The sequence below is a fragment of the Mirounga leonina genome, unplaced genomic scaffold (assembly GCF_011800145.1).
Source record: "Mirounga leonina isolate KUSES-001 unplaced genomic scaffold, KU_Mleo_1.0 Mir_175, whole genome shotgun sequence".
NCBI classification, from domain to species: domain Eukaryota; kingdom Metazoa; phylum Chordata; class Mammalia; order Carnivora; family Phocidae; genus Mirounga; species Mirounga leonina.
The window spans coordinates 23649906-23662384 of record NW_023270453.1 but is presented as its reverse complement, the minus strand read 5'-3'; the positions used below and the strand labels follow the sequence as shown (position 1 = coordinate 23662384).

Here is a 12479-nt window from a genome sequence, read left to right as displayed (position 1 = left end):
CCTGGGGACAGGAGCAGTGGTGGCAGCAGACCGCCCCTCCAGGGGGATCCACAGTCTCCAAAGTGGCTGGCTGGCTTCAGGTTTGGAAACCTCTGTGCCCAGAAGCCTTTGCTTGTAAACTTAGGGTCCGGATGCTCTGGACTGGCCCCAAGTCAGGTCAAGGCTGGGAAAGAGAGTACCCAAGCCCCAACAGCAATGACTCAGGGATGCCTCAGCCATGGAGGCCCCCCGGTCGGACTCACCGCCAGGGCCCCACGAGACAGAGCATAAGCGGTGGCTAGAATTCCAAGGCCTTTAATTTGCAGCTAGCGTGCCCGCGCCTCGCCCTAGCTCCTGTGTTGCCATGCCCCACCCCATGCCAGCACCTCCCACTCCCTTCCCACACCCCTTCTCACGCTGCCCTCACGTCTCCCCCGTGCCCGGCCTCCTAAGTGTGAGCAGGTGGGGGGGCCGCCAGAGCCCCCGCCGCCCCCAGCATCAGCATGGCCAGGGCCTTGGGCCCCGTCGTGTGGATCTTCTCGTGCCGGTGCAGGTTGGAGCGGCGGCTGAAGCTCTTGCCACAGAGGGGGCAGGAGTAGGGCCGGACGCCACGATGGGTGCGCTGGTGGGCGGTGAGGTGTGAGCTGTGACTGAAGCTCTTGCCGCAGTCGAGGCAGTGGTAGGGCTTCTCGCCCGTGTGCGTGCGGTTGTGCGCGATGAGGTTGGAGCGCTGGCTGAAGCACTTGCCGCACTCGGGGCACGGGTAGGGCTTGACCCCAGTGTGGGTGCGCTGGTGGGTGACCAGGGCCGAGCTCTGCGTGAAGCACTTGCCGCAGATGGGGCACTTGTGGGGCTTGGCGCCCGTGTGGGTGCCCTGGTGGGTGACCAGGTCCGAGCGGCGGGTGAAGCGCTTGGCACAGCGCTCACACACATAGGGCTTCTCGCCCGTGTGGATGCGCTGGTGCTGGATCAGCGTCGAGTGGTGGCTGAAGCTCTTCCAGCAGGAGGGGCAGGTGTAGGGCTTCTCGCCCGTGTGGATGATCTGGTGCTGGATGAGGTGCGAACTGCGGCCAAAGCGCTTGCCGCAGTCCGTGCAGGTGTAGGGCTTCTCGCCCGTGTGGGTGCGCCGGTGGGTTACCAGGTGGGAGTGCCAGCTGAAGCCCTTGCCGCACTGCTCGCACTTGTAGGTCTTCTTACTGGCGTCACCGTCGGGGGCCAGGCCCTCCTCGCTGCTCTCGGGGGTGCCCGTTCGCCCCTCTCTGGGTTTCTCTGGGAGGTGGCCCTCCTGGGCCTTCGCGAGGCTGGTGTTGGGCGGGGTCGGTTTCGCCTGCCTCTCCTCCAGGGGACCCGGCTGCCCATCGTCTTTGGCTGGCCCCGAGCTCTGGCCGCTGCCTGCTTGCTGCCCGCACTGCAGGATGTCCCCCTGGGCTCTCCCCACCCTGCTTCTGAAAGACTTCACATCCCCAAGGGCTGCCAGGGATGCCAGGGATGGGGCTGGCTCCTCCTTTCCCATCTCAGTGGCTCCTGGAGAAGGAGAGTTTCCAGCAAGAGAGAGACTTCCGTGAGGGACCCAGGGAAATTCTGGAAATGGAGGTAAGAACAAGGATCCTGGAAGGAAAAGCCACCCCCCCGGCAGAGGACAGAAGCCGGCAGCCTTGCCCCTGGCATGCATCTGCACCCCAGGAAACAGAGGGCCCGCACTGACAAGGGGCACCCCGGAGTGACAGTGACCCACCCACCTGCCACCTCTGCACGCACCTGGCTTCTCCTCCTCATCTCCCATCTGCCGGCACGAGCTCGAGGCCTCACCCTTGCCCTGTCCTTGGGAGGCCCAGAAAGGTCTGCTGAAGGGAAATCCTGGCCAAAAAGAGACAAGAGATGCTGCGCTCAGTCGTGAACTTTCAGGCTGCACTGCAGGAGACAACCCCCACCCCCATCTGCCAAGTGAAGAGGCAGAAGTGGGGAGGCAGCCCTGCAAACATGGGATAAAACGACATAAGCTGAAAAATCGCTTGGGGTCAGGTGTCCAGCCCTCTGTGGGAAGCACCCTGTAGGGTAACTGCCAGACCTACTCTCCTCGGGGCTGAGTTGGGCTCCATCTCATTTCCCTGAACGAGCCCCAAGAGCAAAGGGAGAGGGGCCGGGTGAGGTCAGCTGCCGACAACCCCCTTTGTCACACAGGCCCCCAGCAGTGAGCCCAGCAATCTCCAGTCCTGCACCTTCCCAGACCAGGGGCAAAAAGGGCTCCTGGGGGAGGGACAGTGGGTGCAACGAAGCCCAGTGGGAGGGCCTGGGAGAAGAGGCCAGGGGTGCTGACCACCTAGTCAGGGACCAAAGGCCCACTGGCCAAGTCCCCTGGGGCAAGGGCCTGGGGATTCTGGTCAAGTCAGTAAGAGAGCAGAGGCCCCAGCCTCCATGTCCTGATCCATACCCTGCTGGAGGGAAGGAATGTATTGGACCCACCAGCAGGTTTAGGGCATTTGTGAGGCTTGCCGTGGGGCTGCAAATGGGTGCTGAGTTCCCTCTGATCTCTCAGGACTTGCCTGGACCTGCCGCTCTGGGCCCTGGGGAGTGCTAAGGATAGGTGGTAAGCAAACCCGAGATAATTAAAGGAGTGAGCTCTCCTGACTCCGAGGCCCACCACCGAAGTCAAGGGTGGAATGACCAAGCCCCCAGCTCCCCGGACTAGCAAGTGTGCCCCTGGTGTGTATGGATGGACAGACAGACAGACCAGACATATGAATGAACGGCAATGAAGGAATGAGCACCAGGAGCTGTCTGTAAGACCTCCTAAATTCTGCCAACAAAAGCAGGGTCTGAAACGGAGGAGTCGGAGTGCTGGGACTTTACTTACCATGAGAAACAATGAGGGAGACAAGGCCCCTCTGAAAAAACGACAGGCCCCTCAGGGTAGATGTGACAGCTCAGGGTCTGGGGTCTAGAGAGATTAGCTGGCACCCGTGCCCCCCACTCGCGGCAGGCATCCCTGATCTGCAGCCAAGCTCTCTGCACACACACCTCTCAGGTGGGGCTTTGAGGAGCGGGACAGTGGGAGGAGCGGACTAAACACTTCAGAAGGACTGAGGAGCAGAACCTCGAGGCCAGCACTGCCCAACATAGCAGCCACTCGCCATGTGGGGCTATTGCAATTCAAACTTGAGCCGGGTAAAATGAAATAAAATATGAACTCAGGCGCTCCAGCCACATTTCCAGTGCCGAGCAGCCACATCTGGCTCATGGGCCCCAGGTCAGCACAGAGCACACGTCCTTCACCAGGAAGGTGTTACAGACCAGAGCGGCCCACATGAACGATGAGAAGGAGCTTAGCCCTGGAAGGAGGGGATGGCGGGATGGCCCCACTTCTGGCACCGGGCCTCAGAGAGTGGCCACCCCAGCACAACCTCGGGCCCTTACCCAAGGACAGCCCATTCCTCTTCTGCAGGACGTCCCTATAGAAGCTCTGCTGCGCGTGGTCCAGCCGCCCCCACTCCTCCCGGGAGAGGTACAGAGCCACGTCCTCAAAGGTCACCGGCATCTGAAACAACACAGAAGGCCCACTCTCCAGGGCACGCCGGGACACCGTGGAGGGGCACAATGGCTCCAAATGAGGGCGACCCCTCCCCGGCCTCCAACCTGCTGCCCCGAGTAAGGCCTGTCCTCCAATCTGTCTGATGGTGAAGGAGGACAGCCGCCCAAGGGTGACTTTGGGGGTTGGGGGGGCAATAACAAAGCAGCTGTGTACGACAGAAAACAAAAGACAAAGACAAGGGCCCTTTCCAGCACCACAACCAAAGCTCAGGCTCTCCACGCGCCCCCCTCCGGCCCCCATCCTCGGGTCTGGCGCTCAGATCCAGACGCTGAGGCAGACATGCCGTTCCTCCACATCCCTGTGCTCTTCCTCCAGCCTTGCACTTGAACAGGGACACTCACCTGGGACCAGGCGGTGAGCAGTGCCGCAGCCATCTGCCGGTCTCTGGTCCTGCCCTCGCGAGCAAGCCCGGGGATCTGGGGGGAGGGGAGGGCTGAGAGAGGAGAGAGGTCCTCAGGGCGGCCACCTCACCCTGCTGGGCCCGGCCACTCCCCCTGAGCGGACCATGCCTGGCTTACCAGGGACACCACAGCTGCCTCAAACCCCACCCCCAACCTGACCCAAGAAGAGGGTCAGTAGGTTCTGAGGTTGTGCAGGAGCGGCCTCTGAGGGGCAGGTGGGCAGACATCCGGGCATCTCCATGGCAGGAGAGCTTGTGCCCCCCCCCCATGCTGTGAGCCTCCACCTCTCCCCACAGCTGCTACCCAACAAAGTGCGTCTCTCTACGTCCCTCTCCATCCCTCTCCTCACCTCCACCAGGCAGGAAAAGAGCTTTCTCTTTAGAGCCCTGGCTTAGGGACACCCAGCCCGGCGTTCCTGGAGCCCCATCCCCCTGCAGTGCCCCCTCAGGTTGTGGCTCTTCCGGCTCCGTCTTGATGTGGGGTGACTCCTGAGCAGCTCCCAAAGGCACCATCTCCTCCGACTCAGAAAGCATTTCTTGACAAGGATCCCCATGACCTGGAACCTAGGAATGACAGCCCCCATCAGCACCTGGGCAGAGTATGGGAGACTCACAGCCGAGCTCCACACCTGAGGGTCCTGGCAGGGGCCACACACACCCAAATGCAAGGCACAGATTGAAGGACTGGCCTTGCTTTCTTCTCCTGGCCCTGGGGACCCGCACACCTCTGCTTTACCTCCACAAGGCCGGGGCAGCAAGGGAAGGAAGGAAGGCGCAAGGTCGGGCCAGGGGCAGGCTGGCCAGGTGCCCACAGAGCAGAAGCCTCTTCTCAATTCCAGCCTCATACCTCCCACAGCAGTGTGGACTGCTACTGTTTAACACTGAGGAAACTAAGTGTAGTGGATTGAATAGTGTCCCCCCAAATTTCACATCTGCTCGGAACCTCAGAACATGACCTTATTTGGAAGATGTAATTAGTTAAGGATGCTGAGATGAAATCATCCTGCATTTAGACTGGGCCCTAAATCCAATGACTGGTGTCCTTATAAGAGGAAAAGACATGGAAACACAGAGAAAGCCACGTGAAGATGGAGTCAGAGCTGGGGTGAAGCCAAGGGACACCTGGAGCCCCCAGACGCTGAGAGGCAGAAGGATCCTCTTCCTAGAGGCTGGGGAGGGAGCCCCCCCAATGCTGTGATTTGGGGTTTCTGGCCTCTAGAACTGAGGGAATAAATTCTGGTTGTTACACAGATGCAGGACACTGACGTATCCGGGCTCAGAGATCAGACAACGGCCCAAGATCACAGAGCCCATGAGTGCTTGACCAAGAGTGGAACTCAAGGGTATCTGACTCACAAGTCAACCCCAGGGCCACCATTTCTTGGAGATGACAGGGAAGTATCATGTGGCCTTGGGCCATTTCCAGCCTGACTCAATTTGGTCACAGAAGTTGGAGTTTTGGGGTTTGGAGAGAAAAGCCCAAGGGTACCACTAACTGTGCCAAGGCCCGCGCCCACCTGGGTCCGACAGAAGGAAAACCTCCCGGTTCACCCCTGCAGCACCACCCACCACAACGGCGCTTCCAGGGTCCTCCTACCCAGTCCCCACTTCTTCACACCAGCCTCAGCTCCAGCCCTTGGGACGGTGAGAAAGGGGCTTTGGAGTCAGGCAACCAGGGCTCAGATCCAGGCCATCCAGGCCGGCCCCTCACTAGCTGCTCAACCTGGAGCAGGCACCGCCTTCCCACAAACCTCAAGAGTTTGGGGAAAGTCACTTCCTTTGCCTTGGGAGGCCCCTGGTGAGGCCTCCCTGTCATCCACAACACAGGGATTGGCCAGGCTTCTCCCTCCACCACCCCCCACCTACCGCCTATGGTATTAGGGTCTCAGAGGGAAAGACCCTCAGGTCAGGGAGCCACCTGGGCCAGGCAGCCTCCGAGACTCAACTGCTCTGCCTCATGAACAGATAACCTGTGAGAAAGAGCTGTGCACTCTGGAACATTCAGGATAAACACAGAGTGGTGCCAATAATTATTATTATTACTCTACTGTGTGAGCTGACAGAATCCAGCAGTAGCACAGAATGTCAGGGATGTGTGAGACCCATCGGGTGTTACCAAGGCATTGTGGAAGGGAAAGCAAACAGAGCTGACACTGCTTTGTGCGTCTATGGCATGAAAATGGGACAATTAATACAGACAGTCCCTGACTTACAACGGCTCAACTTAACCAGTTTTCAACTTTACGATGGCACTCAAGTAATAACACATTCAGTAGAAACCACTTCGAATTTTGAATTTGCATCTTCCGCTGGGCTAGCGATCTGTAGCACGGTCCTCCCTGGGGATGTGGGGGCAGGAGCCGAAGCTCCTGTCAGCCACGCGCTCACGAGGGTAAACGACCGACAAACTGACCGCCATCCCGTTTTTCTCTTTCAGTACGGTATTCACTGTATTACATGAGATACTGCTCAGCACTTCATTATGAAATGGGCTCTGTGGGAGGCGATTTTGCCCAACTGTAGGCTGATGTCAGTGTTCCGAGCATGTCTGAGGGAGGCAGATTAAGCTATGATGTTCAGTAGGTTAGTGTGTTAAATGCATTTTCGACTTCTTATACTTACAATGGGTTTATCAGGATGTAACCCCAAAGCAAGTCGAGGAAGATCTGCACTTGATTTGTATTTGAACTTAGCAACCCCTGGAACTACTAGTTGAGGTGCTGTAGGTTTCTCTGACCTAGGTTCTAGTTGCTGTGGGTGTTATCTTATGTTACAATAGTTACCTGCTCTGAGCCTCCCAGCCACCTAGATGAGACAGGTAGGAACAGCAGGCCCGTGATAGACATGTTATAGGTGACACTCCTCATTCCCAGAGGCAGGGGACCTGCCCAAGGTCACACACCTGGCTGTAGCTGACTCCTATTCCTTTAATTCCAAGCCCAGTGGCCCTGGTCCCCGCCCCCCAACAGGTTGTAATTACACACATGGGCAACAGGTACATGAAGGAGTAGGTGCTTAGACCCAGAGAGAGTGGAGATGGGGTCCTAGGCAGAGGGAGGGTAAACTGAGGCTTCCCTGCATGCTCTGGGCACTGTTCAGAGAGCAACCCCACCAGGAGAACCCCCATGCAGCCTCCTTGCTATTTTGTGTGGCCTTTGGCCAACTGATGACTGAAATTGCCAGGCAAAGCAGAGCAGCTTGGTAGCTGTCGATTCCCAGGTGGAAGGCATTTCCTGTCATACCACCATCCCTTCAACACCTCCCATCACCCCCATCCCCAGCCCTGCACCCCGGCGAGCCTAATTCTTCCTTGCCTTGAAAATCCCCTCCTGCTCTGAGTCCTTCCAAGACATGCATCCTTCACCCAGTGCCCCGTCCATACCTCTCGGGCTCTCTCCTTGTCCTGGGCAGCGCGGGTGCCTCCACCGTCTGCAGACATTTCTGAGATCAGAGGTAGGAAGCACAGCTGAGTCGTTTCTCCCTCTTGTTGGCCAACCCCCTCCAGCTTCTGGCCAGGAGCCTGAAAGAGCAGGAAGAAATCAGCCAGCGTCTGCTGGGCACCTCTAAAGCACTGTGAAAATCCCCACGCAGGACCAGACCCATCCTCGGTCCCAATCAGAAATAAAGCCTCCCAGATGCCTTCCAGTGACCTCGCTCTCTGTGATGGTTTTTGGTCCCTCGCTTGACAGAATGCTGTTTTGTATCGTCCCCTTTGTCACTTAAGCCAGGACTCTGCATCTCAGAGCAGCCCAGTTAGGGAAAGCCAGGGCCGACTTGGAATCTGTCTCTCCTGCCATCAGGAGCCAAAAGGTCTGCAGAGATCCTACAAAACAGGTGCTGGGTGTGGCCACACCCGTCACAGCCAGCTCAGCGGGAGAAGCGAGGCCCCACTGTCTCCCCCACCCAGGACACATACACCCTGCGCTTGACCTGACTCAGCCCCGCCTGGGATCCAGAAACTGAGCAGCCTGCAGCTGCAACAACACTCCAGGTCCATCCTGCTCAGGGGCCTGGACAGACCATGTCCTTCCCCTTCCCTAACCTGGGTCCAGGCCCCCTTTTCTCCCCACCAGCCTGAAGCCTTCCACTTTTGACCCCGTCCCCTCCTGCCAGCCGGCCACCCACATGGATCTCGGGATCCAGGCTCCCTCCCCAGTGCCCCTCTCACCGAGGTGGAGGCAGAGGGGGCACCTCGGGTGGTGGGGGCCCCCTCCCCCAGGAAGGGAGACTCCACAGCCTACACCGGGCCGGGGAGCCGGGTGGAGACTGGGATTAGGGACAACAGGAAGTCCCTCCCAGATCCCGTTCCCCACGCAGCTGCAGCCCTACAGGGTTCCCGGCTTCGAGGGTTCCGGGTCTGGGGTCCTGAGCTGGGCTGCACCTGCTCTCGGCCGAGAGGTGAGTCCTAGGTCTGCGCTGCCTGCTCACGATCGCTTTACCTGGCATGCACTTGTGATGCCAGGAAAGCAGGGATGCCAAAATGGGGAAATAAATTCTGTGGAAGGATTCTGACATTTGACATTTCAAAGAGGGCACTGCAACTGTTCTCACAGAAGGAAGGGTACTTTCCTGGGTAGAGGGGTACGATGGTCCTTTTTGACACACAGGGCTTCTGAAGGTCTTATGGTGTCTCCATAGAGACGTTCCTGGATTTCACCTAAGGCCCCCAGGCCGGTAAGCAGGTCCTCTGGGCTCTCCCCAAGACTGGCGTGGAGTTCTGTCTCCCCGAGAGCAAACTTAGCAAACAGGCCTGGGAACTCCCCCCTACCCCCACCCCTGTGCCCCACCCCATGAAAAGATGTCGGACCAATCTGATTCCTCTAGACCTCCTCTCCCCAGCTCCGTCTCAAGGTTGGGGAGTGTAACAGGGGTAACGGGGTCTGACCCAGCCATCAATAGGGTCCCAGACTCCATCTCCCAGTCTTGGCTTTCCCTTTGGGCCCTGAGAACCAAGGCTCCCAAAATGGAGGCCGAGACTGCTTCACTTCTAGGTTGAAGAACCCATCTCCCCCCTGAGCAGGGCATAGAAGATGGGTCTCAGGAGACGAGTGGGGCCAGCTCTGGAGTCAGATTCCAGGAAACCTCCCCATGCGTGTGGCGTCCAGCCATCAGAATCCTCTGACCCTTCACCCAGTAAGACAGGCACACGTGGCCCCGTGCCAGCCTACAGCTGTGCTGTGTGGGCTCACAGGGGCTTAACTACTTTAAAACTTAGTTTTCCAACATTTAACAATTAGTAAAGTTCTCATAAAATCAAGTTTCTTGAAAAATCAGAACATCAGGCAACCCTGGACTCATATTCCCCACATTCGGGGGCTGCTCTCATGTAGCTGCATTTGGTCCCCACTTGCCCCTGCAGCATTCTGAATTTGCAACTCTGCTTTTGGAGTTAAACATGTTTTAGGATTCTGATCTATCCTACTGTCACTTTGATGAACAAAAAATATTAGCCTTGGGGTTTGCCTCTGGTCAGTATTTCCAGGAGTTTTAATCCTCAAGGTAAAGAGGGATGTCCAAAGTTGTAGCAAAAGTCAATACGATTGTCAAGCCAGAAAACTATAAACTGAGAAGTCACAGGGGGCTGTGAAAAAGATTAACTACTCAGTCTGTGAATGTTTCTCCATCAACAAGGAATATGACCAATGTCCAGAGTAAGGAGACTCACTCCTGTGGTGACCCATTTCAGCCCACGTCAGCTCTAGGCATGCACCAAGTCCCAAAACAGTGGGAGTGTCCTGATTCTTGGGCAAATGTTTCTCTACCAGACAAAAGGGGCCACTTCAGGGATGCTGGGGAATCCCAGCAGTTTGGATCCCACCACGAGATCACCTAAACTAAACCAAATGAAGTCTCAACATTTATTTAACTGTTCAGAAAATATTTATTGAGCATCTACTATATGACAGACATTAGCCCCTTCCTGGAGATGAGAGGAAACACCTCCAGGGCTGGCTCTAGGACTGAGCAGGTCTAGGAGGAAGGGTGTTCACGTTTGCTGTGTGGGAACTGCAGTCCCTAAAAGACCGCAGAAAGGCACCAGGGAAAGCAAAGATCAAAAACCTAAATGACTCCAGCAAACAGGCAGCACCACAAATGACCAGTGGCTTGGATGAAAGATGGTAGTGGGGGAGGGCTGCAGGGGCTTCAAGAAATCATATTTTGTTCAAAGGGGGCAGTTGGGGCTCAATATTGCCAAAGCTTGAGGACTTTTCAAGAGACACCAAAAAAAAAAAAGATTTATATGTGAAATATCCCGACTTTTAAATGTCGATGATTCAAATAAAAATTTAAGAACTCCATACAACTTCAGCAGAAAACACCTGCTGTCTAGCTCATGGGGCACCAGTTCCGGGATGTACTCACCTCAGGAGCCTGTCACAAGGATAACTATCACGGATGGAGGCGTTTATCTGGGCTTCAGACGGGGCAAACATTCCCGCATCTGGCGGCTTCACTGAGCTTAAGAAGAGGTCACCTTCAGTAAATGAATCATGATCTACTTTCAGACATTGGCCTGAGAATTGACTCCGGTCCCACAAAAGCGGTCAGAATAATAAGAACTAGAAAAAGGCATCACCTGAAGTAAGAAGGGAAAAAAATGTTTAAAAAGGAAAGGGAAGAAAGCTTGTACTAATTACGGCTGTTCAGCCAAGCTGGAGACAGAGTAATGCAGAACTCTTATCTAGCCTTAGGAAGGAGAGAAGATAAGGAGAAATAAAGGAATGTGAGAGAGGCCAGGAAAAACAGGAATAATCGAGTAAACAGCAGAGCAAATGCTAACCACGGAAAAAGAAAAAAAAGGAAAGCGGATAGGTGGGCAAATCAGGTGCGGCCCCAGGAATACAAATTTTTTTAAAGCAAATAATTAAGAACCCTCAGGGCCACTGAGACCAGGGCGTGGACGCCCCCTCGGCCAGCGACAAGCCCGAGGCCCCGTGCCCTGACGCCAGGCGGCCGCACAAGCCACCGTTCCCGGCCGCGAGGGGCCCAGGAGCCCCGCGCCCACGAGTCAGCGCCTTCCACCCCCAGCCGGCCGACCACCGACGCGGGACCGCGTCGCCCAGGCAGCAACGCCGCCCCGCCCACGCAGCGTCGCCGCCCCACCCACGCGCCTACGGCAGCCACCGGTGATTGGCTGGCGCCCGACGGCCTGGCCCATCTCCCTGCCCAGGGCCCCGCCCCTAGCTGCGCGCTCCCGTCCGCGCCCCCCTGAGGGACAGCCCCGCCGAGGGGGGAGGGTCACGCTGGGCGGCCTGCCTCTGGCCGGTGTGCCCGCGTTTCCCGTCCGGCTGCCTCATCTCAACTTCCGGTTTCCCGGCCCTCTCGCGGCGCCCGCCGGTGGGCATCGTGCGCGGGGACAGCCGGGGCGGTGAGGACCGCGAGGAGGACGGCCACGAGCCCTCGAGTCGGCGTCTCGCGTGGGGAACCTGAAGCTGTCTGCGCGAGGGCCGGGCCCCCGGCCCCGACACTCACCTGTTCAGAATTTTGTTTCAAAAACGGGAGTATAGCATATGCTGCCGACCTGCCCCCTCTGTGACGCATACCTTGTTCAATATAAAAACAGAGAGGACAAAAACCATGCTGTGTCAAAACCAAACAGCCAGACATCCGTCAAGGCAGCGAAAGCAGACTTTATTCAGTAACTGCTGACAGCAGGGGAAAGAGCTGAGCTCTGTCTGGTTTGTGCAGAGGTGACTGGGGTTTTAAAGGGAGGAGGGAGGAGGAGAGCAGGGCCCACTAGAGTCAGGGTCGTGAACGATCACAGACAGCGGGTCAGTGGGGGTGTGACCAGGCCAGGAGGTGTGTCGCTGGCAGGTATGGAAGTCAGCAGTCTATCCTCCCACGGAGAAGGGAGCCCGAAGCCAGGTCCCTCCAAAGGAATGGCTCTCCTGTGACAGATGCTTCTCGGTTTTAAGAGACACATACAATAATAAACCCTTTTTAGTAAATGCTCTAAGGGAGGTCAGCTGTTGGCTGGAACAAACACTAAATTCTCCCTGCAGCATTGAGCTTTCTCAGGCAGGGCTGGGGTCATCCTAGCCGTGCGCTGCCGGAAGCCATCCTAGAGTCTGGTCAAGTCTCTCCGTGCTGGTTGAGGAATGGTTATGTGCTGAGAATTCTATAAATCTCAAGCGGTGCCTTGCTGGTTTTAGCTATGGCACATTCCCTTGTATGGCTGACCCAGCAGCCTGCCCATCACAGTCAGCAGAAATGGCCAAGAGGCCCCGTCCTAGGCAGCAACACCAAGTGCTTCCTTCCATGATTGTCAAGGCTAGCAGCTTCAGCCTCAGCCAGACAAGCTGTGGACTCCAAGGCCAGAAACCCCCCAAATTTAATAGGATAGACTGGATATGTTCCCAGAGCACCCATATCCCACCTTCCGGAACAATGACTTTACCTGGGAGCTAAAGACAGCTTACAGTACAGGCAGGGAGGATACACTCTAGTGAAACTAGGCTGGATAGCTCAAGACTCACTCCGGCTGGCCCTTTGGTGTGGAAATTAGAGTAA

General features: G+C 56.9%; 1 protein-coding gene across 3 annotated transcripts; it reads right to left on the bottom strand.

Moving 5' to 3' along the window:
- Positions 1-278: 278 nt before the first annotated feature.
- Positions 279-11122, bottom strand: ZNF205 (zinc finger protein 205). Of its 3 annotated transcripts, none has more exons than XM_035022070.1 (7): positions 10332-11122; positions 7351-7488; positions 4319-4532; positions 3910-4001; positions 3394-3514; positions 1738-1836; positions 279-1560 (listed from the first exon to the last, which is right to left on the bottom strand). In XM_035022070.1, the coding sequence occupies exons 2-7, from the start codon at positions 7405-7407 to the stop codon at positions 428-430; spliced, it is 1716 nt and encodes a 571-aa protein (XP_034877961.1). In that variant the 5' UTR covers positions 7408-7488; positions 10332-11122; the 3' UTR covers positions 279-427. The 3 variants fall into 3 exon arrangements, with proteins under 3 accessions (XP_034877961.1, XP_034877963.1, XP_034877962.1); XM_035022072.1 differs by having other exon boundaries at positions 279-1503; positions 10332-11121; XM_035022071.1 differs by lacking the exon at positions 10332-11122 and adding an exon at positions 8137-8584.
- Positions 11123-12479: the final 1357 nt, after the last annotated feature.

Bases quoted from the DNA above. Each gene is read 5' to 3' on its own strand.
- ZNF205 (XM_035022070.1), bottom strand. From the start codon at position 7,407: ATGTCTGCAGACGGTGGAGGCACCCGCGCTGCCCAGGACAAGGAGAGA. The intron at 4,002-4,318 runs GTGAGGAGAGGG...CTCCTCTCTCAG, and splicing joins TCTTTTCCTGCCTGGTGGAG to CCCTCCCCTCCCCCCAGATC. The intron at 1,561-1,737 runs GTGCGTGCAGAG...CTCCATTTCCAG, and splicing joins AGATGAGGAGGAGAAGCCAG to AATTTCCCTGGGTCCCTCAC.